Raw genomic sequence first — 27,867 nt, 5'->3', positions numbered from 1 at the left:
CAGATAAAAATGTTATATTTATCCAAGCAAACACATTTAATACTTTAGTCTTTAACAAGCTATACAAATGAGAACCATCACACTAGAGCTTTTCATAGCTCAAGGACCATTCAGGGTAGGCATGCATGTGTCTGTATCACATGAAGCGAGTCCAATTCCTGACACCAGGGTTCTGATCTTCTGCTTCTTCAGAGCTGGTCAGCTGCTAAATGATTTAACACAAATAGTTACTGGATCACAATACAATGAAAGAAAGCTCATTTCAAATCATGTAAGTGACCTCAATATGTCTGGTCCAGGTGTCAGGCCACAGAGCCTTACCGATTAGTCTTCTTCTCCAAAAGCCAGTCGGACAGATTTTCTCCCCTTGCTTAGTGATGTGGCATCCATACATGTGCTTATACAATACAATGAAACAGCTTAAGTACAGATGTAATACAACAGTAATTACAAATCACAGAGACATAAACAAACAAACAAAAAAATAAACTCTAATCACATTCTTGCATTTCAAACAATGAAAGTAAACAAAACCATGCACTACAGTTTAAAGAAATTTTCAGTTTTAGCTCTTCTGCAAGTCTCCATTTCCTCAAGTTCTAAATTGCTGTTCTTGAGCTTGTCCCAGCGGCTGGGCTACTCACGGTGCTACCGACACAAACAGGGTGAGCTGGAAATCATCCAAGAACGGTCAAAGAATAAAAGCCCCCAAAATAAACAACAAAGACGCACGCATTATAAACGAGAGATTCCATTTTAATAGCAGAGTGTAGAAAAGAAACTGGCAAAAAAATTCACATGAAAAAACATTTTACACAATTAATTATGTACAGAATAAAGTATGCGTCTGGTTTCCGATGATGTAAGTTTCACTTTAGTCAAGTCCTACCACAGGATGCAAAATACACCCAAAACCCTCAACTGGAACAAAAAAAACAAACAAAAAACATATACATAATCCCAGCTCTGGCTCCTCAAATATTGGGACTGGCTGGGTTCACTTCAACCCACTGGGCTTTCTGCTAATCTTTCAGCAATTCCCAAATTCGCTGTAGCTTCCAAACTACTGTCAGCAGTTTCTGTTTGCTCAGTCTTCTTGCTGTGGATGGTGCAGACTCCCTTGCCTCCTGAGCCACCCTCCTTTCCGTGTGTTTCTTTGAGCCCAGGGAGGAAAGTTTCCATGCACCCAGAAGCCTGACTTTCTGTGCTGCCTCCATCACAGCTCAGTGACGGCATTTCAACAGCGCCACCTTTGCTCTCCTCCACTTGCAGAAAGATCTCAGACATGGGAGAAATCCCCTGCATTTCTAGCACTGGCATGACCACTTCTGTAGTGTCACTATTTGAGGACTGCAAGCCAAGCTGTGGCATAGCTGTTTGAGAAATCCGTGTGCAAAATTTATCTTCCTGACTACCAGAAGTCAATGTAGCAAAATCAGTAATCTCTGTTTCACCCACTATTTTTTCAATGCCCAGCTTCCTAAGTTTACCGGACTCCAGCCTAATGGATGCAATAGTTTCTAGTTTTGAGACTTCTTCCTTATTCTCGTTTAGAATTCCCGCTGTAAGGATGCTGAAGCATTCATGTTTCACCTTAGTATCTCCCAAACTGAAATCCGTGCTTTTGAACTCGAGCTCTGCTTTCTGGGAGGGAGTCTCATTGTGTTTCACGTCTTCTGATGTCAAAGAAACTTTCTTGTTATCCACACGAACATTTGCAGAGAGACTTTCAAAAGATTGCTCAGTGTTCAATCCTGAGTGAGTGGTGTTTGGATGAAAGTCGCTGGCTGCTGAGGTTCTTACGGCCTCATGCTTTGTTTCTGGGGAGTAGGCAGCGTCTTCTGAAAGATGCTCCCTATGGAAATCTGCTGATAAAGCAACTACTGACTCTTGGACAAGATCAGAGCAAGCCCTAGAAAAGCCTCCAGTCCCTACTTCTTTTGCATCTCTCTTGACAAAAACATTATCTAATGTTGCATCAGATCCAGTGTGTCCTAATGACTTTTTTTCAACTTCAACTACTAATTCTACACTGGATCTGAGTTCAACAATGTTTGCAGAGCAGGCGTTGACTAACCACGCAACTTCCTGCCTTTGGGTTTGGTTATCTAATACTGCATGGCCTGAAGGTTCAGGTCGAACTTTTTCTTGAGCTTCTAATATGCTATTTCTAGTTTCTGTGTTGGCGAGACATGTGTCTGGCCGTACCTCTGTCAATTCTGAAGCAGTAACTTCATTAGAACCAGTTTTTATTTCTACTTTTGGAGTATCTGATAGATCCCAACCACTTTCAGAACAAGAACGGGTTGTGATGACCTGTTCTTCTCCATTACTAGTTCTGGAAGTGTCCCGTTCACCAGGACTTCTTTTCAATTCTGAAATCTTATTTTGGGTTTCTGAAATTTGGGAAGCTTCGCCAAGGACTCCTGGCTGAGATACTTCCAAAGCTACACTTTTCAGTTTTACATCTTTTAAGGAGGCATCGATAGAATTCTGCTCTGTCGTTACTGCTGCTAAAGCTTTTTCTTTTGAATTTTGAGAATCACAGAGAAAGTCTGGACTATCAGTTTCTGAGTGAGTTCCACAGTTACCACTTAACTTTTCCTCTACCAAATGAGAATTTCCCAAATTCTGAATTTCATTCTGTGTTTCAGATAACAAAGTCTTTGGGTGTAAGCTAAGCTCAGGCTTTACCGCTTTTAATTCCCAGTCTTTCATCTCTGCATCTTTCTCCAAGGTACCAGGAACATTTGTGTTAGTAACTGCAGTTTTATTTGCATCTTCCTGTCCAACTTTCTCTTGGACATCTGTTTTCTGTAGATCACAGAAATCCTGACTGCCTACCTGCTCTCTACCTCCTATATCCACAAGTCCAGTTTCTGCAGGCACCTGGATACCAGAAGCAGTTTTTGTTTCTGGCAATTCTGTGACTGACATTTCCGACAGCTGAGGCTGAAGTGGTTTCTTGTTCATGTCAGCCTGATTCTCACCAAGAACCCAACTCCCCATTACTTGATTATTACACTGTGAGGAATCTTCTTTCAATTTAGTCCGAACATCTGTTGAAAGAGGAGTCTGAAACTTTTGACCTACATCTTTCTGAATACCATTTTCAATGTCAGGGCTCATCTCAGTATGAAGTATTAAAGTCTCCTGAATATCAGTTTTCTCCAGTTCTGAGCTTCTCTCAGCTGAGTGGACTTGGCTAACTTCAGTAGCTGCACTCTGAGAATCCTCTTTCAAGGAGGATGAGCTATTATTTGTTCTAGGGTTTGCAGATAAGTCTGCAGGTTTTGTTAGGTTAGAGTTTTCTCCATTTGGAAGTGCAGAACTTGCAAGCTTGCTGTCAGCCGAACCCTTTCCACCACTACTGTAGAAAATATCATAGAGATCTTTAGCATTGGCTGTGGCCAAGCAAGAGTTTCGTTTCTCTACCTTTTTTGCCTGTTCACTGAAAGCAGTTGAAGGTGGTGGTGGTGGAGGGGGTCTCACAGGCATTGCCAGCATCGTCTGTTCACTTTCAGACACACCCGGAGCTACTTCATCTGCAGGGATGACAGCTGCCTGCTGGACTGCTGGTGGAGGAGGGGGTGGAGGTGGTATATCAGAAGTCTGAGAAGACTCACTTTTCTCTGCTGCTTTCAAATCCTCCTCTGCCCCTTGTAATATTACTTCTTCTCCTCCAAAAGCTTTTGAGATGATATCCGGAGGCAGAAGAAGATCTGCACTGGTTTCTTTTACCACAGGCAGTGGTTTGGTGGTAGCTCCAGAGGATTTTATGGATAAAAAGGTGTTCAAAGGTGCTGGTTTGCTAACTGTTGCAGTAGTAGACTTCCTGAAAATCATAGTGGGGACTGGTAGATTGGGTAGAATTTTGGCTGGTGTTGATGTGGAAACAACTGGTGTCCATGGGCTAGTGTGTGGAATAACAGTTTTCCCAGACAGCTTGATTTCAATGGGCTTGACATGGGGTTTCCCAGACTGACACTTGTTCTCCTCTTTGTTTCCTTCTGCACCCTCCTCCTTTGGAATAGCTCCTCCTGGGGTTTTATCCTCTCTCTCTGTCTTTTTCCAGCTGAATTTCCCAAAGGAAGTCTGGCTTGGTGATTCCTTTTTAGATTCCTCTTTCTTTTCTTCTTTTTTCTCCTCCTTCTTCTCTTCCTTCTTCAGCTTAAGCTTGATACCCATTTTTCGCCCAGAAGAATCTATCTTGCCTTGAGTTTCACTAGTCCCTTCTCCAAGCTCCGGGATGCTCTTTGCTTCCTCTTTCTTTATTATTTTTGGTTTCTTCTCATCCTTCTCTTCTTTCTGTTTTTCAACTAGTTTCCTCTTCAGCTCGCTCTGCCGCCTGCGCTCTGTTTCCAGAACTACAGCCAATCCAGCTTGACGGTCTAGATTTCTCCTCTCTTCATAGAGTGGGTTTTCATCTATGTATTTCTGTGGAAGTAAATGGCACAATTTTAGCCACTGTTTCTGTGAAAAATAAATAAATAAATTCAGCTCTGTAACAGTTTTGACTTGTTCAGTAAGTGCCATCTCAACACTAAGAGAGCAGAGAACTTCTTCCTACCAAGAAACTGAGATGCTAAAAACTCCACATTCTGTAATTTAATGTGAATTGGGTGGTGGTTTGCAGCAGTGCTGGCACTTTACAGAAGAGTTTCAAAATCAACACTGGGACTTAAAACACTGTTTCAACCTCATGCAGATGAAAGATTAGTCTCTATGTAGTGGGAAGTTCTGCTTGATTAGTTCAGTAGAATGTAGTGAAGATAACCAAATACATATACTCTGAGGAGTCAAATGTCGTTCTTCAGGAAAGGAAGACAGAACGAGTAGAAGCTAACACAAAGAATGACTCACTCCTGGTACACCAGTTACCAACCTTATATTTCTCATTGTGGGGATGACTTTTCACATGCTGCTCTGCTGAGATTTGATCTCCAAAAAATTCATGACAGAGCTGGCAATAATATCCAGTGATGGGAATCAGAAACTCAGAGCCTGAAAAGGCCGAAGAAAACGATCAGAGAAACAAAACTTAATAAATGCCAAGCTCTTAACAAAGCCAGATAAACATATCAAAGAACAACAGCAAAACCTCCAGCAATGCTCCTTTTGGAACAGTTAATGCTGCTCTCCTTATGCTTACAGTATGGGAAACACCACTACCAGGAGCAAACATGTAAATTGAAGAATCTTGATTACTATGATTTAAAAAATTATTTTAGTGCTCTCCATCGTATTAAGGCTATTCCCTATTCAAGTAGGTTAACATTTCCTACAGTCTTAATATACTTTCCATCTTTGTGGTATAGTCTGCTCAAATACTAAACACCTGGTTTATAAAAAGAACACAAGTATTTTCATTCAAGTTCAGCAAGACTGCATCCTCGTGCCTACAGAACCAGCTGCAGTTATCTAACACACTGCAGATCCTTCTTTAGTGGGCACCACTAGAAGTACATAACAGATTAATAAACTGAGACGGATCACTGGCAGGCCTATCAGACATTCAGATTTTAAATCTTATATTAACTTTCGAATCACTTACAGCCCCTTCCATATGGCTTTCTCAGACTCTCTGTATCCACACTCTACCAAGTACTCATCAGTGATTTTTCAGGGACACCTCTACTAAAAATGTATTGAACAGATGAGTCTGTTGCAAGACTGTGTGGAGAACTATCCAAGATCTGCCCAAACACAGCAAGCTCTTGTGGTCATGTTCTGAATTCTAATATGGTAGCAAAAATCACTTCAGAACTACACTGGAGAAAGAAAAAGTCACCTGGTATTCAAAATAAAAAACTAAACTCTAAAAAGAAGAGAAGGGACCATGCTGTGTTTTCCTACACTCTTGCTTCATGACCTTTTCCACAAGAACAACCAGGAAATTAAACCATTTGCCTTTTACCTAACAGTACAGTATCTATATGTGCTCCTATAACAAGATAAAAGTTTTGAAATTCTTTTCTCTGAGCAACTAGAACCTGCTGGAGGGCAAAGGGAGATAATACCCAAGTTAAAAAAAATGAACATACCTTTGGCAGGAACAGTTATCTTATCGATGCGTTTTATGGAGTCTTGTTTGGTCTCACTCTGGGTCTTCGAAGCCCAAGGTCTGTTGTAAGGATCCAGGGTCTATTTGCACAGTGACAGAGGTATACAGGCTCATATATTACACTAGCAAGGCAAGTACACTTGTCTTTTTCCTTTTTAACATCCTTTCAGAACACTGAACATTAAAATCAACGTGCAAATATTTACAGGAACTATGTTTTCCTCTCTTTCCCCTCCCATACTGCAATTTATAATGAGAAAATAACCTGTGAAAGGGGTAAAATGTAAATAATAGCAAAGGACAGGTAAACATAGGAAACACAAATATCAAATGCTAGTTCCCGAGCGAACTGAACACAGGCCCCGTTTACACTAGTTGGAACACACCAGTAGCTGTACAAACTGCTCAAGTCCAACATTAGGGAAAAAGAATTTGATAAGCAACTTCTTGGGTTCATTATTACTTCAGGTTCTCTTGTGAAATGTAGTTCTGTGATGTATGTTTCAGTGTTAATATTTATAGCAATATGAAATGCGCTTAGTGAAGGAAGCCTGCAACATACCTGTCTGTGTTTCTTATTATGCATGTGTGTGAAAAAGTCAAACATGGTCCCGCAGATGGTATTGCAGTCTTTGCACCAGTGGTTCCCTGCATCATAATATTCATAAATACTGGCCAACTGGAAAGGATGTTTGGAGGACTGTGAAGAGGATTCTGCTGGCTTCGGGCTTCTACCTCTGGATTTTTCATTAGTAGTTTTTGATTCCTAAATTGAACAAAAGGAAACACTTCTCTAAGACAAGGCAGGACACACATAATGCTCTAGAACTCAGAACCTGCCTCCAGCAGAAGCCACACACACCAAAAAAAAAAATATATATCACCTGCTTTTCAGCGCCCAGGCTAATTCCACTGTTTCAGAGAGCTGGTATTGCCGACTAAGATGCTGCGTGGCCGCAGTGAAGAGCTTCCAATAAGGCTCCCAGATGTAATGGCTGGATGGTTGTAGGTAATCAAGGAACCAAATGAACAAATTCCCTATGGCATGCACCCTTCCCACTTTATGGGTTTCACATAAAGATCTGAATAGTTCCAATACTAGTTAAACAGTGCCCAGAAGACCTAAAATGGTTCCCCTAGAAGCATTCAGAAGTTACTGTAAAAGTAGCTTGGATGAAAGCAGAATGAAAAAGGAAGTAAGAATTATTGAACTCAATCAGCTTTATCAGATTATTTGAGATTTCCTGAATTCTCCAGAAGACTCATTGCTTAGCAGTAACATAAAGATGGTGTTTTGTTAATTACCTGAGTATATAAGGTGAAGCACCTTGTGTTTTAAGCATGTGATATTTGCACTTACATTGATTTGTACAGAAAGACGCCATACAGTGATACACACACATTTCAGGACTCTAGCCAAAATTAATACTAAGCTAACACTGCAGAGTAGCAAAACAAATAATCCCTGAAATAGATCATGAATGAGCCCTGCTAATTTAGATTATGATAGTACTAGAGGTATTTTGAGTTACATTTTCAATGGCTGAAAGCCCATGATGTTATAATTTCTTATCTGCACGGCAGTCTGGAAAGAATAGCATGTTAACTTAGACCCGAGTTGGTTGCATGATTTCCAAGTTATTCACTATTGATGTTGAGCAAATTTACTTAGGCAGATTAAAAACTGTTAAATAACATCTGCCTTACTTGAAATTCCTTTTGATAAACAGGGATAGATGCTCTCCTATTAACACCACTCCACACAACATACATTGTAAATCAAACAATGAAGAGACACCCAGGCCACTATGCACCCACAGATATCCATATCCCAATACAATCTAGTTCTTGGTAGCAGAGTGGGAAGTGACCCAGTGAATATTTGCATGTATTCTGTCTGCAAGAACACAGCAAAGCTGACATTTCTCTTAAACAATGAGCAGATCAACTTATGATCTGCAGGAAGTGGATGGAAGGATGTTCATGATGTCTAAGAAGTGTCATTGTTTATGTTATTTACAGACATACACCCACCCAATATACCCTATAAAAATACTATCTCAATCAGAGCTTTAAAAAGACAATGCTTCTCACATAGATAGGTGACAGCCAACTCTTAACCCCCGTTTGTGCTTAACCCCAGCTCAAAGATGCCTTTATAATTTGCTGCTGTTTAGAGCCCAGAAGGGACAATCTGTCTGTTTAGTACAACAAGGCTAGCTTCACCTCTGCACTGACTATGTAACTACAACACACAGACACAGGTTCAGCAGCAAGGGACCACAAGTAGCTTGCAAATAAGCAGAAAGGCATATGTTTTTGCCCTTAGGTTGGCAGAGTCAACCGATCTCAGTGTCAAAAGGCCTGCACCATCTTTCTTTTCATTAAAAAAAGTTAACAATCAGAATTACAAGGTGAATTTTAGAGACTAAAGGCAGTGTCCTATGTGCCTACAGATATCTGAAAATATTAAATGTTCCTGGACAGAACTCAAAATTTTCCAGGTTAAAATAAGGAACTATGAAAAGGGAATCAAGTCATTACAGGTTTGGACAATAAAAACAATGAAAGTTAAAATAATGAAAAATACATTCACACATGCCATATCTCAAGAAAAGAAAGCAGTGTAACTTAATGCAATGTAGGATTTAACGGACATTGTTGCCTACTTTAGTTTCACAATGTGGTGACTGAAGCAAATGATTTGTAAAAGTAAGTGGATACTAAACTTCAGTGATGTTTCAAGAAACAACAAAAACAAAACACAAAGGCAAGCCTTAAAATGAAAGACATCTAATGAGTTCTCTGACCCAGACCAGGATGAAGCATAAGGAAAACTTTACAGGATACATGGATTTGAGTGACCTTGTAGGAAATATCTCTTACTCTATTAACATATTCCTCTCTGCAAAAAATATACAGTAAGGTCTACAGAAAAAGGATCTACCATCTCCCACCAGCTATTTCTGTTACATATTTGAATAAACACCTGAAAAGCAGGATAATTAATCTCCTGAATACATGCATAACCTTTCAGATGTTACTGTCATACACTACTTCCAAAGTAAAAACTATCTTCTGGAATGCGATAAGCCTGCTTTGGTATATCCAGCACTCAGTAGTATAGACCATGTCAGAGAGACCATACTGATGCATATTGACATTTCTTAAGAGAGGACACATAGCATGTACATAATAATCATGTTAAGCTGACAATCATATGCAAGTCTTGTGATTTGTTAATATCATCACCCACTGAGAAGACCAACATGCTCCAAACTTGCAGAGAGCTTTACTGCTACAAACCTTCCTCCTTGACAGGCCATACCAGAAATGTTGTAGAGAAAAAAAGTCTGTCCTGCTGGTATGGCATTGAGACCAAACAGCTACAAACACTCATGATACTGCTCAATCCAACCAACACCTCAGCAAAACCAAGATCAAAAATAGTAAGTGGTACTGAACTGCACAAACCCCGAGGGAAATTATAAACACTGATACATTGACTCTCACCTGCATGTACCATCAAAACCACCATATGAGATGTGATAAGAAATGACATCAAATGATCCTCTAGTAAATGTCTGGGAGCAGCTGTCTCCCCAGCGCCCTCTTCTCTTAGTGGGAAAATCATTAGCACACAAGCCAGAAGACCTTACCTTGTTGGAGGAAGATGTTTTCTCCAGACCTTTTGCATTTTCTGACTTGCTGTTCTTTTCCGAGGAATCTTTGGTTTCCACAGATGGTTTCCGGGGTTTTTCAAATATGTTAATCCCCAGGATTTGTGCTACTTTGTCAAGCTCAGACTGCTTCTTGTCAGCTGCGTCTGATTCTTTATGCAGCTCTGAAATCTCCTTCATAATATTCTCCTGTAGTCTGTTCACCTCAACCAACAAGGGGTCTTTGTGTCCATCCTTCTCACGACGTTTTTTCCTCAACATCTCTCCTGAGCGAATCAAGGAAGTAGAAGAGTTGGAAATGCAACAGGAAAATTGTCTTAAGACCTGTACAACTATTCCAGCAACAAGTGAAATACTAATATAAAATATTACAGCTAAATCTTGACTAGGAAGTTGTAAAGATGGAACTGACTCTCAGGTACAGCATCACTAAATCTGCACAATGCACTTCTATAAGGATTGCCTTAATATACACCCCGAACAGAAGCACCATAATCCTCAAAAGAGAATCCATTTAATAATCACTGTTTCCCTGTGTGACCAAACAAGCAGAAGTTAATTGTACATGTTAGCCCGAAAGTATCATTCTCCAAAGGTCAGGGAAATTAGCATTTACCTGGACCAAACAAAAGTTTTAAAAATAAAAAAGTTAGCTCCGTCTAGAGAGGACTTTTCCTTCTCCAAATAAGATTAATGAAAACTTGAAAGGCGTGATGACATGTCTTCAGTTACTATTTCTCACTTCTTCTAAAGAAGCACTAAAATGCACAAAGTGCAATTGATTTAACTTATCAAGCTGCCAAACAAGATGCAAGAGCAACTGTTTGCTTCAGTGTAACAGCCAAATTTTGACATAATTAGTTTTAATATAGTAATTAGGTCAGTGCTTTCTCAAGAGTTCTGCATTGCCCAGAGTATTAAAATATTAGTTTTAAACTACAGACTATTATTATTTTGGTCTTCACTTCTCCTAGCAGGTACTAGGACTTTTGACACATTCCAGTGGGAAAAAAAAAAAAGCAGGAGGGAATGCACTGTACCTTGCTGTTTACGAAGCCTGTCCAATTCAGTCTTCAGATAGTAAAGCTTCTTCTGCCGTGCTTCTCGTTCATTCTTCAGTTTTTCTCTCTCTTCTATCACCTAAACAGATTGGAAGGGGACTGGATTTTCTTCTCTTTCCAACACAAGTTAATCAGTCTTGCAAGAATGACAGCAAGACCTCAGTTTGCAAGTCACAGAACACTGCTCACTATTCTCAAAATGTTCTTGAGTATTTTAACAAAACAAATGCACCTCTTCCTCTGCATCTGCAGGTAACTATATAATGTTCTCATGTTTCAACCCTATATGAAGACGATTTTTTTCTTTTGGGCAGTGTTATTCCCCAAAACTACTTTGTCTGTTGTACCATTTCCCAAGGCACTTAGGCTCAGCTGACTATCTTCTACAGGGGTGAGCAAGATCAATGCTAAATGGCTCTTCAAAACTCATTCATGCAGTATCTCTACAGGTAGCATGTTCCATCAGTGATAAAAGGCTTCACAGCCCTTCACCTTGCCTCCTGCTTTGACTCTGGCCAATTTTAGCTATTATTTAGGCTTCTGCTTCAATCTGATCATAACTGTATCACCAAATGTATTTTGCAGGCATAACTGTCTGAAATGAAAGACCTGGATGAAGTTTGTTTCTTGCTCAGTAAGGTAAACTCCGGCATGAGGAGCTCACAAATGCGCTTTTCACTGGTTTTCATTGATTCTCACAGAAGCAAACCAGACAATATGCTAAAATGAAGCCTGAGAAGTTCTTTCAATTTCCTTCCCAGTTTCATTTTTCAAGAGACAAATCCCATTTTTTTTACCTTCACAATGCTCTCAAAGCTTACTACTGACTCCTCCCTTGAACAAACAACAACTGACCCAAAGTCTTGTCTTCCCTAGAGAACCATTACTACTATAGCAATGTAAATGTTGGCAAGATCCCTAGATCCTGCCTGGAATAAGCCCTGGAAGGAGTTCTACCAACACAATTAGGCGATGTCTTAAATGCCACAAGTTTTTTTTTTGGTTTTGTGGGGGGTTTTTTTAATCACCAAAGCACTATTCGCTCATTCTGGGTTTTCTGCCAGCATAGGGGCATCAATTGGAGTTGCATGCAAGTTTTTATACTCCAAGCCATCCCAGCAAAAAAGCCCTGTGGACTAAGCCCAAGCCAAAGACGTCTGTAATGCAGACAAAGCCCTAGAAGTTCTGCCAAGGTGCACAGGTGAGCTACCAGGGTATGTCATGGCAGGAGAAAACCACACACCTTCAGCCAACAGAGCTCCTCCAGAAGTGCCAAGTTTCATTAACAACAACATTTTAACCGTGTCAGCTGAAGAAATTATTATTCCTGCAAGCAGTGAAACGTCACTTATCTGCCGATATAGCACTTTGTCTAAGTACTCCTCTTTAAGTCACTTCAAACAAAAACCAGAAAAGTTATCTCAGACCAAAAATTCAAAGTGACTTCTTTTGAGCCTCTCTTGGATTCAGTGGTCCGCCTTTCCAAGCCCTTATTTGTTCTGAGAAGCATGATATAACTGAGTAGGCAAAAAGCTCCCAGTCTCTGCCATGTGCTTGCTGCTCTTCTACTAGCAGATCTACCAACACAATGTATCGTTAGCACAGCTACATGGAAAGAATGTCTCTAATATAGATATGCATATGCAGATGAAAAATCAGATATTAGCCGGCAATTTGCAGCTCAGAAAGCAAACTCTATCTTGGGCTGCACAAAAACCATGGCCAGCAGGTCAAAGGAGGTGATGCTCCACCTCTACTCCGTTCTCATGAGACACCACCTGGAGTGATGCATCCAGCTCTGGGGCCCCCAACAGAAGAAGGATGTGGACCTGTTGGGGCCACGAAAACGGTTAGAGGGCTGGGACACCTCTCCTATGAAGAAAGGTTGAGAGAGTCAGGGTTGCTCAGCCTGGAGAAGAGAAGGCTCTGGGGAGACCTTATTGCGGCCTTTCAATATATAAAGGAGGCTTATAAGAAAGATGGAGAGCGACTTTTTACCAAGGCCTGTAGTGACAGGACAAGCGGCCATGGTTTTAAACTAAATGCGGGTAGATGTAAATTGGACATAAGGAAGACATTTTTTACAATGAGAGTGGTGAGACACTGGAACTGGCTGCCCAGAGGAACTGCGGATGCCCCATCCCTGGCAGTGTTCAAGGCCAGGTTGGACGGGGCTTTGAGCAACCTGATCTAGTGAAAGATGTCCCTGCCCACAGCAGGGGAGTTGGAACCAGATGATCTTTAAAGGTCCCTTCCAACCCAAATCATTCTATGGTTCTACGCCTTTATTTTAACAACAAAGACTGAACAGACACCAGTTTGAAAACCCAAACAACTTTCAGGAATCTTCCAGTCCTTTGACAGTTATACAACTACAGTTTCTTATTTTGAAATATGTTCTTCCCCACTACTCTCTAATTATCATACAAACCAAGGTAACTAGAAGAGGAAAATATTAACATCCATAACATAAACTGGTGTCAGATGCACCAAGTAAAGAATGGTTTCCCTTAAGTTCTTCTGATTTTGTGATTCTTCTAAGAGATAATTAATACAAATGTAGAGGGAAAATTGTATGCAACTGTGAATGACAACATCCTTTAGTATGCATCTAAGAATGTCTAATATAGGTATAACCATGGTATTATTGTACCATGTACCATATTCAGATGGAGACTCCCGTGTTTCAGTTTGTGCCCATTGCCTCTTGTCCTGCCACTGGACACCACTGAAAAAAAGCCCAGCTCCATCTTCTTTATACGGTCCCTTCAGGTATTTATATATCTAGATATCTTCAGGTATTTCAATATCTAAGGCTCAGCAGAATAAAGCCAAGCTGTGGCCACCATGTGTTTTTTCTGTACGACTTTGACTGACCCCAAGAACTTCAACTTTGTGCTTGATTTCATCTGTTCAACTGTAACCTATGGGTGTACAACTTTGGAGAATTTTAAACGCATTTTTTTAAATTGTCACAGAGTAATACAGACAAATGCCTAGAAATCTTTAAAAAAAGCAAATTTAGTCCAACTGCTTTTAAACTGGAGCCACTCAGGAAAAAAAAAAAAGGCACACTTGAAGAGGAAAAGCTTCTACCCCAGCCATCAAGCAGTCCAACATATTTTAATGTATCAGAATAGATAACATACCTTCTGCTTTTGAGCTGCCCGATTTTTTTCATCCGACATCTTTTCTGTGGTATTTTTGAGAGGGTGTGAAGACAAACGAAGGGGCACTTTGGAATGAGCAGGAGTGGTAGGGACATGAACGAGCGCAGAACCATCTCTTTTTAAATCAGGGACATCCTTTCCCATAGAGACTGTCTCAATCACCCGGAGGTTGGGACGTGTGGGGTTTGCTGACATGGCCATAGTAAGAAGACCATGAGCTTCTGGCAGTGTAGGATTAGGCTGCTGGGCAGGAGGGTACATGGTCCAGCCAGGGGCTGCATATGCCATATAATGCCCATATGCATCATATCCTGGAGGAGCCATTGTGGGAGGTGGATAGTTTTGGGGCATTTGAGTGGCAGTGAACTGGGAATAGTTGGGAATTTGGTACTGGGAAACAGAAGTAGGTGTAGGCGGCAAACTAGCAGGAGCTGGTGGAACTGAGGGAATGAGAGAGACAGGAGGAAGAGGCTGTTCTGGTACACATGGAGGTATATCCTGTCCCACTGGCTTGTTCTTAGTATATTCTGATTTCTGAAGAGATGATGCATCTTTAGACTGCTGGAAAGAGACTGGAGGTGATGCTGAGCGCTGCTGGCCTGACTCGGGAGAACGAGTGTCACTCCGGCTGCGACGCAAGTCCCAAGGGTCCAGTCTGCGAGGATCTGAAGAGCGACGATCAGGAGAGCGAGATGTCAACTTTTTGCCATGAAGGCGTTCCTGGGTACGAACAGCCAGTTTTCCAATTTCAGCAACACCAATGTCAAGTCCAATGGTTTTGAGTAAGTCATGGATCTTTGCATACTCAGCATTAGGCTCTTCTAAAGGATCCAGCTTGACAGCTGGAGCAGGAGAAGGAGGTGGGCTCACTTTCTGGCTTATTATCTCATTGCCACAACTCACTGGGGGCTTCTGAACAGGGAGAGATTCAGTTTTGGTGTCTTCATCCTCATCACCATAAAGAAATTTCTCTTCATCCTCAATGTCAGGAAAACTACGCCTTCTCTTCTCCTGAGCACTGACAGAATCAGCCATCATGCCCAGAATTCGGGAGAAACCACTGCCATCCTGACTGGCCCTCTCGTGAGGCAGCAGGAAGTCGGTATGGCGATCTGCAGGTTCTGACTTGGGTTCTACCTTTTCCTTGTGACTTAAGAAGCTTCCAAACTTCTCTTCAAATGTGAAAGCGTCTTTGGGAGCCCCAGAAAGTGGGCTCCACTCATATAAACCATCACGCAACTCCTTGTTTGCAGACTCCACAACAGAGTCTTTGTTAAACCGTTTGAGAAAGTTCTCCACTTCAGAGGCAAAAGGAGCTGTGTCATTGCTCTGGGGCAAAGATGAATGAGTAGAGAGAAGAGGAAGATCCTTGCTGGGAGCCACAGCGCTTGAAAAGCTCTCAGGCTGAAAGAGAGAGAAGTTACTATTTACTACAGCACCTTCTGAGCCGACTATACACCTCACAGAACAAACAAAGGAACATGTTCATTTCTCCTTGAGTTCACAGCTGAAGAAAAGAGTTAGAAAAGATAATATACAGTTGAAAGAGAACACAGAAGATTACAAGACAAGTTGCCTAATGATTCTGGAATGTCATGTCCAGCAATGAATGCTTATCTCGGAGAATACACAAAATCACAATTATATTTCATTAATTTTTTGCAAGCATAAGAACTGAAACTTTTACATTGAAACCCCATAACATAATTTTGGCTATGCTTTGAGTTTAATCACAGCCAAATAGGATTTCAACACCTTAAGACAGGTAAAAACAACTGCACTGGGGTTATTCCCAGTCACTTCTTCAGATAGGCATAATTAATGCCATGTTAAATAGGATTTCCAATAATAGGTACAGAACGGGATCCTCAGTATTGGAGCACCTCCTGAGACAAACATATCACTGTCAAACCCACACTGATCAGTACAACAGGCAGATCAAAAGTGATGTGCTAAAACAGGAGAAGCAAAAAGTCAATTTATCACAGTGGTCACAACCACTTTTCTTTCCATTGCTCTAATTCTGAGACTCAATTGGTATAGCTTGGGTACAAATTAAGTAGCGTTGATCCCAGCCTACAGTCCAAATGGAAAAAAAGAAGGAAACTTGAAGATGTTTTCAGCCAGAGGTACTGAGGATGCATTAGGCAGTTCTCTAAGTCTATAAAGAAGCAAGAAAGAGGCACTGTCACAGACAGGGAGCTTTGATCAATGTCCTGACTGCCTGTGGCACAAAAAGATTCAGCTTTTCTATAAAGCTGGCCCAGATCTCAGCATCCTGGGCTGAATTTCAACAAGGACATTTTATTCTGCCTCAGATTTTATATATATATATGATCCTTGATTAAATGCCTTCACCGTTTAAAGTTTCTAATGCAATCCTAACTTGTATAGGCCTGCAAGAAGATACCCGTCCTCTCGAACATAGGAAAACATAAAGATTTGGCTTTTCTGTTTTGGAAATCAAACTGATATTCTGTATCACGAAGTGACTGTTTTGGAAAGTAGAAACATATAAACAGACAGACAGAGATCAAACCTGAATAGGAGACTCTACTTCCATCTCCACTCTTTTCTTCAAAATAGATTTTTTGGGCATGGATGGGATTTCCTCAGGCCTATATGTATACCGAGGCTCAGAAGTCTGTAGTGTGTTAGTCAAGCCGGGGATCGCATAACCACTGCCTGAAACATCATGATTCAAGTTTCTGCTACGCTCTTCTTCTTCTCTTTTTCTCCTTGCACGGTCAAGCTCTCGGAATTCTTCATTCAGGTATGATGGGCTCGGGCTTCTACTGCGGCTGCGGCTTCGCCTGCGATAGTTTCGTGTTCCTGATGAGAAACCCTGATGCTCTCCACTCACACCGTGCATCTTCTCATCCTTTTCGTACCGTGGACGTTTTATTTCTCGTCCCCTCTCTTCTGGCCTCGATTGGTAGGAAGATTTCCTGAGTTTGTCACCGTCTCTGTCAGATCCACGAGGCAGCTCTTCTCGACGACCATAATGCGGACTATAATCTGAACGATGGAGGAAAACATCTCGGTTGCGGTAGTCTTCATCATGTCTCATGATGAAGGGACTTGAAGGTTGATCTTCATGCGATGGGTATCTCTCAAGGCCTCGAGGACATGAGAGACCTCTAGTGAATATTGGACCATCAGCCATATCATCCCTGTGTAAGAGAAGCATAGAATACATATAAGTGCTTGAGTCAGAGTAAACTAAGTCTTACTCTTACTCAAGAGTAAGAAATTTCCAAATCAGTTTCAGAATAACATCTCCATCACTAAAAAGAAGCAACATTTTATGTACTTAATGGGCAGGGGAGAGAGGGAGACTTATTTTTAATGGTACCATACATCCCTCCCAGGAAGTCACCTGCAAACACGGTGACATGAACAATTTAACTTATACTGCAGAAGGAGAGCCTTGAAAAATTGATAGGATGGATTTATTTCTGTGAAGGAGAAAGACTACACATTTTAAAAAAAAACTTACTATCATATTTCAGATCACAATCCCTTCCCTCACTTCTCCCAGCAAGACGCCAAGGTCACATTTCACATGAATTATTCAAGGTATAATTCAGTTTCACACTGGCAAATGCAAACAGATCCTTTTTTTATCTTCAGCTGTGGACAAGGACCACAAATTCTAGTAACATTTTCTGTTGCAACAGATCTGTAGACAGGACTGTCACTAATCACATGAACTGCTATACCCAAGAAGCAGCACAGTTTTTGATAAGATATCTATGAACCAGGGATATTAAATGTAATAGTATCATTCTTTTGTGCATTATTACACACAGTGGACGTGCAACTGGCACAACACCAGAATAACTAGCTACATCTCTTGGAGTATCTTCTTTGGGACCAATTCCTACACACACCTCCAATTAGGAGTACTGTTTTAACTAAGGCCTTTTTCCCCACCCCTAAAAACTTTTCTGGGACTGTTCTTTAGATCAGGCAGAAACAAACCAAACCACTTTAAAATTATCAGCTGCTGTTTTTACTCATGGGTATTTCAAAAATCTAGCAAGATCCTCCAAGAATGGGAAGCAAATGTGCTCCTTAAGTGAAATCAATGAGACAGAAAACCTAGAGAAATGTCTTTCCTGAGTGATCAAGACATCAACTTGAGATAAACTATATATAATTGCCTCAATCCTCGAAAATCACCTCCTCCTACTCAGACAAGTCCCTCCATAGATCTAAGAAGGAACAAATCAAGTCATGCCAGATGACATCTTCAAAAAAATTTGCAGATAAATTACAGCCCCAGTTTTTAAAGTCATCAGACTAAAGAGTAACAGACATAAACAGACAAGGTCTTTTTCTTGAGTATTTTCATAGTTTAGACATACATATTTAAGAACAAAACCAACACAAAACTTCACCTTATCTCTAACCTGCATCATTGCAAAGCGTTTCGTATGTTATTAGATGCTTTATCAGTCCAACACATCTTACAAGGTAAATAAGGCATACACCAGCATTCTATGGTCTTTCCAGTTTCCAGCAAACTACACACACTACACACATCCATCCCCTCCAAACGCACAAAAATATCTAAAAGGTAGCTAGAATTAAATTTCATACATAAATGTTGCTGTTCACAGCCTACATAAAGGTATGTCTATCCCCAGCATCACCTTTTCAGAGAGCCTGATAAACCTATACAAGCTGCCTGAACACACCTGGTGGAGTAACAGATGTATTTCACCATACACCTTCAGGTGATTTTTGTGCAAATAATTTGCATGCATGCTTGCTGGGTGTCACCTACAATTCAAATGCTTTGACTGCAGTGACAAAGCAGAATGAACATTTAATCATACTTTGGAAAGAAAGGAACAGCAAACCTACTATATTTACAACTAGAAAGATGTTCCAAATACATTCTGAACAGCTAAGATGCAAATTTAAAACCCAAAGATTAAATACAGTTGTGAGGAAAAGGATTACTTGCCTTACAGAAACTGTGATTCTTTGAAATATGTTTTCTGTAAATACAGTCCAACAGAGATATGTCCCTCTTAACTAGTTTGGGTGCTTTTAGCCAGTGATGTCCACTACAAGCCATTGCATCCCTGAGAGAGGATACAAGGTGGTACTACTGTGACCATTCAAATTCCTTCACCAACAGAGAATCCACAAATTACTGGAATTTGCAGTTTCAGAGAAGGAAAATAGACCACAGACTACATAGACATGATGCCTCAGAGAACGACAACTAGTGTAAGGTAAGTTTACTTTTTGGCATATTTATTCACATACACAGAACCAGAAATAAATAATGATATTCTGCTGTCAGCAACCAAGAGGACTCCACCTTAACACACAGTCTTTGAACAAGAAGTCAGATGAGCTGTTCGTACTCAAGCCAACTGTCACTCTTGATATTATGCCAAAAAAAATGCTATTTCAGAGCACAGCTTAACACAGACCAAGTCTCTGCAATGATATGGTCTAATCTTTTGGATTAACCTCAAATGAAAGAACTGGTGGGATGCTCTGTATAGCTTATGCCAGCTCAGATAGTAGTAGAATGTCTTTAAAATACTGACAAAGGGAGAGATGGAAGACACGGAGAGGGAAAAGATATATTCTTCACTCTGATAGCCTGAGATTCTGGAAGACAAAAAAATACTAATCTGTTGAAGTAGAAGACTGAAACTACTTAGGTGACCTTGAAGTCACGGGCCAGCAGCATTCAGTACGCTTACTTAGACATGTGCAGGAGGCCAGCTGCCCTAGAAACTCAAGGCAAGTTCTTACAGATGTTTTATGATGGACCTGCACATGGACACACACCCTGAGGAATTCTCCTGGGGCATCTTGAAAATCCACTGCTGCAGGAAAATCCAAAGGCATCCCTGATTTCCATCCTTTGGTATTTTATTTCCTTTATAGGCTAATGAACCTCTCTACCATCCCAAGGCCCTGCAAATTACAGAGAATAATTTGTAAAAGTGATTGCTTGAAATCTCTAAGTAGAGTAGTTAGCAAAAATAGCTGAGAATAACTAAATTCAGAATTATTTGCTCCAATTACTTCAAAATGTGAAGAGACATCTTCAGAAAACACTCTATTTTTTTCCTTTCTTTTTTTTTTTTTAAATGAGAATGAGAACATACCACATGCCAAATAAGAATGTGATATGCCCAGTATTAAACCCAATGATGATTCACAATAAAGGCCACTTTAAAGCCCAGTGATAGACATAAAGTCAGTGTCCCAGTACCAGGGCAGCCTCTCAGAGGGAAAAAAAATACATGAGGAAAAAACACATGATAAATGACGTCCTTAACTGAATACAAAGTGTCTTTTAAGAACAAACAAAATGGCTTAAACAGTGAAGAAATTTGGAAGTCAGAAGCAGTACCTAGAAGATTTAGGAAAAGTTAGGGGATGACTAGGTTGTCACACACTTTAAGCTTCTGGACAGTGGGCACCACTCAGACAAGTGCAGCCAGCACAAACAGATTGGGGAAAAAAAAAAGTTCATGCAACCACATGAAGTTCTTGCATACCTACACTACAAATACATGGGAAGTCACTTAAAAACTGAGGTCCACATGGTCTCCCTTTCTCTTATTCTCATTCTGATTCACCTGCCACTTTTATACATTCTCAGGAGTCTATTCTGACCATTTTTTTTACGTAACAGAGATGAAGTGAAAGTTCTTCATCATTTTCACTCTTAACATTAAAATAAACTCCACTGTACCTGATGTTACTTTTAACCATGCACCATAACCACAAAACAGGTTAAATATAAAACCTCACTGGAGAAAAGGAAGCAATGGGACAAACACACACGCCCCCCCGCATGTTCTTAATTTGCCAGAGCAGTGCCAGCTCTCCGACATCCCATTACGTGCTCCTTCCAACCACTGTACTCTCCCTGGGCATATGCACACATTTCATTCAGAAGACTGCAGACTGCACAGGGGATTTACAAACTGAACATTTATCCCAGAACTGAGGTAAAGGCGTAAAAGTGACAGTACTGAGAACTAAACTCTCATTGGGTTTTCCACACCTGCTGAAACTTAACCTTACACTTGAGAAAGACAAGAAATTCACTTATTGTGCTCACTTCCCTCTTTTTCTCTCTCTCTTTTTCTTTTCTTTTCTTTTTTTGTTTTTAACAGTTGGGGGTATTTGCATAAAAAATGGAAGTTATAGTGCTTTTTTTTGTGCTGGATGCTTATCCCTGACCTGAAACTGCAATTGTATGCTCTGGGGCACAAACTATGCCGTCTTTAACTTTGCAATTCAAGACAAAGAAAACGATTTTATTTGCACAAAGTCTTCTGATTTTACTTCTGTGGCTAGATTATACCTGTTCTTCTACTGACAGCAAAGATTTCCAAACAGTGTCTACTAAGACTTATACTTCGCTGTTCGCAGCAGTACTTTTAACATAAAAGATGTCTCTTCATTAACTATGTTTCTCTCCGATTCCAATCAAGGGACCCTAAGAATTCTAACACTTATTTTATCATGTATGAGACTGACTGACTATGTTCACTTCTCTTCTGCAGGGTTTTCAAAGCCAAAATAATAAATTTTCTTAAAGCTACACTAGAGCTTTCTTCTGGACTATTCTCAAAAACCAGGAAAGTAGATTATGCCCCCCAATAAATGAGGAAGTTGAAGCTTTATGCTATCCATAAACAACACTCCTTTCAGTCAGGACTAAGTAGGTTCATAAGAAACAGAAGAAGGTGGCTAAAGCTGTGAAACGTCAAATGAAGCAGCTCCCTCCTACAATATAGTCTGGGCACTTTTAGTTTATGGGGGTTTTAGAAGCAACTGACAAAAATCAGAGAAGAAATATATTTGTTTAGAGTTACTATGAACACAGGCAGCGACTTTTGTTCAGGAATCCTGTGCACCACAACTTGCTGGAGGCTGGGGGAGTATTCCAGGGAAGCATCACTACATGCTTGCCCTCTTACCCTCATTCCCTAGGCATTCACTGGGCTAATCAGATGTTTGGTCTCACCCAGTACAGCCATTCCCACGTTCTCACTGTTTCACACACTTGAATCCCCATCTGCGGAGGACCATACCTGTCACTCAGGTTATCAATTGGTGAGCCCAGTCTATCAGGCAGCCTCCTTCGCTCTGGTGTGCCAATGCAATACCGGTCATTACCAACAGTAATCCGCAAACTTTGTTCCAGTGAAGACTCAGAGCGGAGACTCGGTGAACGTCTCTGTAAATTGAAGAAAGAGTGCAAGCCCATCAATCAGGGAATTTTAATCTCAGCTACAGAAAGGCAAGTGACTCTGTTCTGCTTAATGTATGAGACTTGGGGTGGATGGATCAATTAAGAAAATCAAACTAGAAGAACAATTGTTCCAAATATTTCAACTGTCTTTAGTTACTAAAGAATGGGGAGGGTATTGACTGCATTTCATTCCTCATCCCAGCTGCCAATAACACACTCTATATTTACATTATCTAGAAGGGAAATTTTCAACTCAAAAACACATTTCATAAAGCACCATTTTGGAAGGTGGAAAAACAGAGAGAAGTTCAAGAAGTCCCAGATTTGCTGCTGTCCTCCTTTCTTTGTAGAGGAGAAGCAGCTAAACAAACATTGCATAAAAAACAGTGCCAGGAATTTCTTAATAAAAGTGTCTGGATTTCTGGCCCTTTCCAACTTTAGTAACAACATGAACCGAAGTATAAACCAGTGCAAACAAAGATTTTCCTAGCAATGATGTTTTCAACAGTTTTCCTCACCTCACACTGCTTTCAGCAGATATGCACAACATAATACTAAAAACGCCAGTGACTATAGAAATACCTTCTATAACAGAATTACCATTATCATTATTTATTATTGGTAGAGCTAAACCAGAGCTAAGTAAAATTGCCTTTGAAAAAACTACAGCAGAGAAGGCCTGAGCTAACTGCCTCTTGCACAGACCTTCCTTTGGACACATACTCAATACAGAAAACATCATTACTGGTAAGTTATGCTTAACTAGTTATGCCTCACATCATTCTAGAATATGGCACTAGAACACAGGAATGACCAAAGTAAGGGGAGTTCCATAAGAAACAGATGAGATGGGCCTGAAGACAGAGATACTTGATTTGCTTTTTTAAACCAACATGGTTTAGATTCTGCTTAACAGGAAGCAATGAACCAGCTTCAGTTCTGCCAAACCAGTCATGCACTGCATATTGCTTTCACCGCTGAAAACTGCAGTAGCAAGCAGGAGGTGCACTATGTTGTCCGCATCCACCCTGAGAAGATGCAGCAGATTCAGCTCAATCCTCCAAGAGACCAAAAGAAGAACAGTACACACATCTCCAACAAGAAAGCAAAAGAACTCCCTCACAAATTTGCTGGAACAAAATTTACTTGCAGTACAAATCTGCACTACAATCCACGGTGCACATAAACTTGTCCTAAGGTAACGTATTAGTGATTTCTGTTTTGCTCCATTAATCTGAATCCCAGCATTTATCAGAACATGTTTTCATTACTTTCTAAGACCAACTGTGTTGTATAGCACAATACGATCCTGCAACAGCCTGGCTGAGATACAACATATAGAAGGTGCATGCGTCTCATACAAACACACTCTGAAGGTTCACGTGTGCCCAGTATAACACTGAATTTTGAGGGCTGCCTCAAAAAGTTATTCTCTTGAAGGGCATCTTCTTGCCATCGAGAGTGCTGGCAAGTTGGGCACATACATGACAACCATCTCCAGAAACTGGAGACAGAGAAGTGATGACTACATCTCAGAACAAACTTCTAGGCAAAGGAAAAAATAGTTTACATTTATAAAGTTTGGGATGTTAGGATTGCCTATGACTGCCATACAGATTGCCCAGAGACAGCAGTTACAGTGGTATACATTTGAACTTCTCAATTTTTTTTTTTGAGAAATTCCAGTTTTAACAGCTTTTTCATTTGGAGCACTGAACGCCACCACTATTCATTCCTACCTATGCACTGCACTGCATTTTCCTCCCTTCCTGTTCTGGCGCCTAAACTGCAATTACCATTGCCATATTATTGCACAGGTTGCATACCAGCTCTTCATTTCTTCTTTCTCTGTTGATCCAACATACTCCAGTCCTCTAATTTCAGCCAATTTTCTTAAAAGAAAGCAAAGAAGCTGAGGGAAACTATAAAAAGAACAAGCACGCAGGTCAGCAGGGACAAATAAAAGCAGCATGTGTCAGCCTTGCAAGAACAAATAAAGTCCGCCAAAATCTCTCACTGTACAGCCCTGACCTTCCTCTCCTCCATTACATTTTTCAATGCTCGCCCCAAACCTCTGCTGTCACTCCCTGCTCTTCCAATTCCCACAAAGTTTTCCCCAGCTACTAAGAAACTAACGCCATCCGTACACACATCCAATACACAGCCCCACTGGAAGTTAGCATCCCAGTTATGCATGAGAAAATAGGCAACAATGCTGATGATAACCTGCGAATGCATGCACTCCATCTCAAAAAAAACCCAAAAAAACCAAAAAAACAAACCAACAAAAGAACTCCCAGAATCAAGAAAAGGGAATTAAGAAATCTCTAAGGCTGCTCCTTCCATACTCCAATTCATATGAAAGGTAGGGACAATAACTTAGAGCTTGTACTCTAAACTCTTTTGCATTTCAATGCTGTGCCCTTACCCCACCAATGTCTTTATTCCACATCCTACATCTTCCACTCTTACGCATATACTCCCCCTCTTCCAAGTCCTCCTTCCTTGTTGGAGCTTTAATTCTTCTTCCTCAGTCTTCTGCCTGAATTCATCTCCTTTCAGTGACAGCTCCAAAATGCCACTTACTAACACATTTGTGTAACTCTCCACTTTTCCACACTTTGGATCGTCAAACTTCTCGAGAGGGGATCTTAAGTCATATAAACCTGAAAACTTCATTAAAACGTCACCCAATCATGCTGACCCAATATATCTGCTGTCTGCTTTGTTTTGATCACACTTAGTTCCACTGTTTGGAAAACACCAGCATAATCCCAGCTTTTACCTTTCTCTAATTAATGCTAATTTTCTAAACAGTACTTCTAAAAAGCAAAATCAACCTGTATATGTATTCATGCTTTATAACATCACTTTTAAAGAAAAAGTAGTGTTGGTCAAACACTTTTTGGTGGACAAAAACTTCCATGGAAAAAATGTGTACAATATACACTCTAAGAATTACTTACACTGCGCTTTAGCATATGCAAGAGATGGCACAATACAGGTTAAAGAGCTATATTTCATTGTCTCAAGATCTCTTATTGCGAGAGCTGCTTCCTAGAGAAAGGTTTTCCTTAAATGCAGCAATATTCTTGTAAACAAACAACAAATCTATTTGGCTCAGCAGTTCAGCACTAGCTAACTTGCTAAAGCCTAATTTCTATGATTAATAATTTTACAATCCTCCTTCTCTGAAATTAGAATAGGCAAGAAAAACATCAAGAATCTGCAACAATTTGCTGAGATGACTACTGTAACTTGAGCCAGAAGGGTGCAAAATAACACTGACAGAATAGCGTTTGTAAAGAATAATGTTTGTGTAAAGTGTGGGGTTTTGGTGGCGCTTTTTTTTTCCCCTAAAGGGTGAGTGGAAGGCTTCCAGTCAAAAACTCCTAGTTCAAATTTCTCCAGGTCTGAACCACCAACACATTTGGCATTGAAAGTTTTATTACAGCTGGCACAGGTTCACAGCCTACCATGGATACAGTGAAACGGCAGACTGAGCGATGGTGAAGTCAGTTTAAGAAAGTTCTGCTCCTGCATCCCTGTTTGTCATCCCCTCGGTTGTGACCATGCAACTGTCCATCAAGCCACAACACCAACTGACATGAATCAGATTAAAAATAATCTCCTTTTAAAAAATTACTTACTTTCAACCTGGGTCTTACTAGCAATGCAATTTGCAGGGCTACCCCACAGACAACTTATAGGACTGAGATAACGGTGAAATACAGCCTAAAAACAAATGGCTAGGGGCAAGCTTCTCAGCCTGCCTTGGCTTAACTGTCAAATACAACATTATCTTCCCATACCTTCAGGACAACTCATCTTTAGATAACAAATAGCACCAATAGCTGAATTTTAACTCCACTACAATCGCCTATGATCTCTTCTATGGCTACAGCTCCAAAGAAATCCAATAAGAACCTGTACCGCCATCAGAAAGACCAATCCCTATTCTCTCTCGGTGTCCATCGTGCAATGAATCATAGCAGACAACATATTTTTGTTGGATTGACTTTCAGCCACATCGTTTCCTCAAATCAGCTCACCCTGCAACTGCACACATACAAGTGTGAGCTCAAAGGAGGGGGCAGAATATACTGCAGAGCGGGAGGAAAAAGTGAGTGTACCATTCTTTTTAATTGTACACGTGCTGGATTGAATGACCATGGAACCATCGCCTAAAATATCCCAGTATGAAATCTCTTCTTTCAGCGCAACACAAACGCACAGAGAACCTACTACACACCACAGGTAACAGTTATCAGACAAGACAGTCACTGCACCACGGAGTAACAAGAGAAAATCTAAGTGAGCGAATGCCACTCACTCAGAAAAAGGTACGGCTATACACTTTGGCTTAGTACGAAGGCGTCTGCATCCAAGATGGTATCACTTCAGATGCCAAACCAGAGTTTCACATGCCCAAATCAGATTTTGCCAAGACTGAGCGAGAAGACTGGAGCACCTTGTGCACAGCTCCAACTACAAAGCACTGCCTATCAAAGAATACCTCTCAAAGATATAAATCTGTAACAGAGTCTCCTTTGTACACCCATGACAGCAGGAAGAACTCAGACAAAGTACTCATTCAACATCCTATTAAAAAAGTTATCTTCCCATAAATTAAACGATATTTATACAATAACACAAACCAGTGTTAAATGGAGGAAAGCGACTGCTTACATCCTTTGCCTTAGCAAAAGATAGCATCATCTTTGAGCCTTATCTAAAATGGCTCTAGCCGATAAGAGAGAAATAAAAATGTAACGGAAATTAAAGGAAAAACATTACTTAAAATGGAAATCAATTATTTTATTTTTTTTCCCCATTTGGCGCTCTAAGGCACAGGGGGGAAATCGCCCTTTTCCCTCCGCGCAGGGAGAGCCCGCGGCCGGTGCGATTCTGCAGGGACCCCGCCGCGCCGAGCCCGGGGCCCCGGCCCCGCTGCCCCCCGCTCCCGCCCCTCCGCCGGCGGCGGCACGGGCTGACCCCAGGGCACAGCCGGGGGGCCCGGGTACCGCCGAGGGGAGGCCGGTGCCGGGAGAGACACCCGCCGTCACGGCGCGGGGGGCGGTGGCCGCCATCGCCGGGGGCCGCGGAGGCGGCGGGGACCCCCCCGCGGCCTGACAGCCCCCCAGGGAGGGACCAAGCCCCGCAGCGAGACCCCTCGGCGCACGGCGGTAGTTACCCGGCTGCTGCTGCCGTCTCCGTGCTCGCTCCCCCGGCGACCCCGGGTCCCCCCGGGCCCCGCTCCTCCCGGCGGCGATGGCAACCTCCTGCTACGGTGCGGCGACGGGGATCGGCGGGAGGCGCCGCGGTGGCCCGACGGGGAGCGGTGGCGGCGCGGCAGGGGACGGGGAGAACCGGAGCGCGGCGGTGAGGCAGAAGCGGCGGAGGCGGCGGCGGCGGCGGCGACGGGCGGCGGCGGCGGCGGCGGGGGAGGCCGGCCGCGGCCTGGCCCCGGCCCCGATGTGCTGGAGCGGGAGGCGCGGGACCCCGACGAGCCGCCCTCTTTCAGCCGGTGGGAGGAAGACGAGGACGAGGGGCCGGAGCGGCCGCTGCTGGAGCGGTACATGATGGCGCCGGCGGCCCGGGGGTCCCGGCGGCCTGCGCGGGCGCCCCAGCTCCTCTGACCCGG

The 27,867-nt window shown here is 41.7% G+C and overlaps 1 protein-coding gene across 4 annotated transcripts; it reads right to left on the bottom strand.

The window, feature by feature from the left end:
* ZNF318 (zinc finger protein 318) lies at positions 1 to 27,867 on the bottom strand. Of its 4 annotated transcripts, XR_014227669.1 has the most exons (11): positions 27,418 to 27,867; positions 22,063 to 22,208; positions 16,515 to 17,148; positions 13,955 to 15,379; positions 10,785 to 10,884; positions 9,724 to 10,010; positions 6,627 to 6,830; positions 6,045 to 6,144; positions 4,886 to 5,004; positions 322 to 4,437; positions 1 to 205 (listed from the first exon to the last, which is right to left on the bottom strand). XR_014227669.1 is itself a non-coding variant. In XM_082306948.1 (10 exons), exons 1-10 carry the CDS (start codon positions 27,802 to 27,804, stop codon positions 1,003 to 1,005), a joined length of 6,837 nt encoding a protein of 2,278 aa, XP_082163074.1. In that variant the 5' UTR covers positions 27,805 to 27,867; the 3' UTR covers positions 1 to 1,002. The 4 variants fall into 4 exon arrangements, 3 of the variants coding, with proteins under 3 accessions (XP_082163074.1, XP_082163075.1, XP_082163076.1); XM_082306948.1 differs by having other exon boundaries at positions 1 to 4,437; XM_082306949.1 differs by lacking the exon at positions 22,063 to 22,208 and having other exon boundaries at positions 1 to 4,437; positions 27,418 to 27,480.

The sequence above is a fragment of the Platalea leucorodia genome, assembly GCF_965183815.1.
Source record: "Platalea leucorodia genome assembly, chromosome: 3".
NCBI classification, from domain to species: domain Eukaryota; kingdom Metazoa; phylum Chordata; class Aves; order Pelecaniformes; family Threskiornithidae; genus Platalea; species Platalea leucorodia.
Note: the sequence above shows the minus strand (reverse complement) of the source record. Positions and strands in the feature narration are given on the sequence as shown.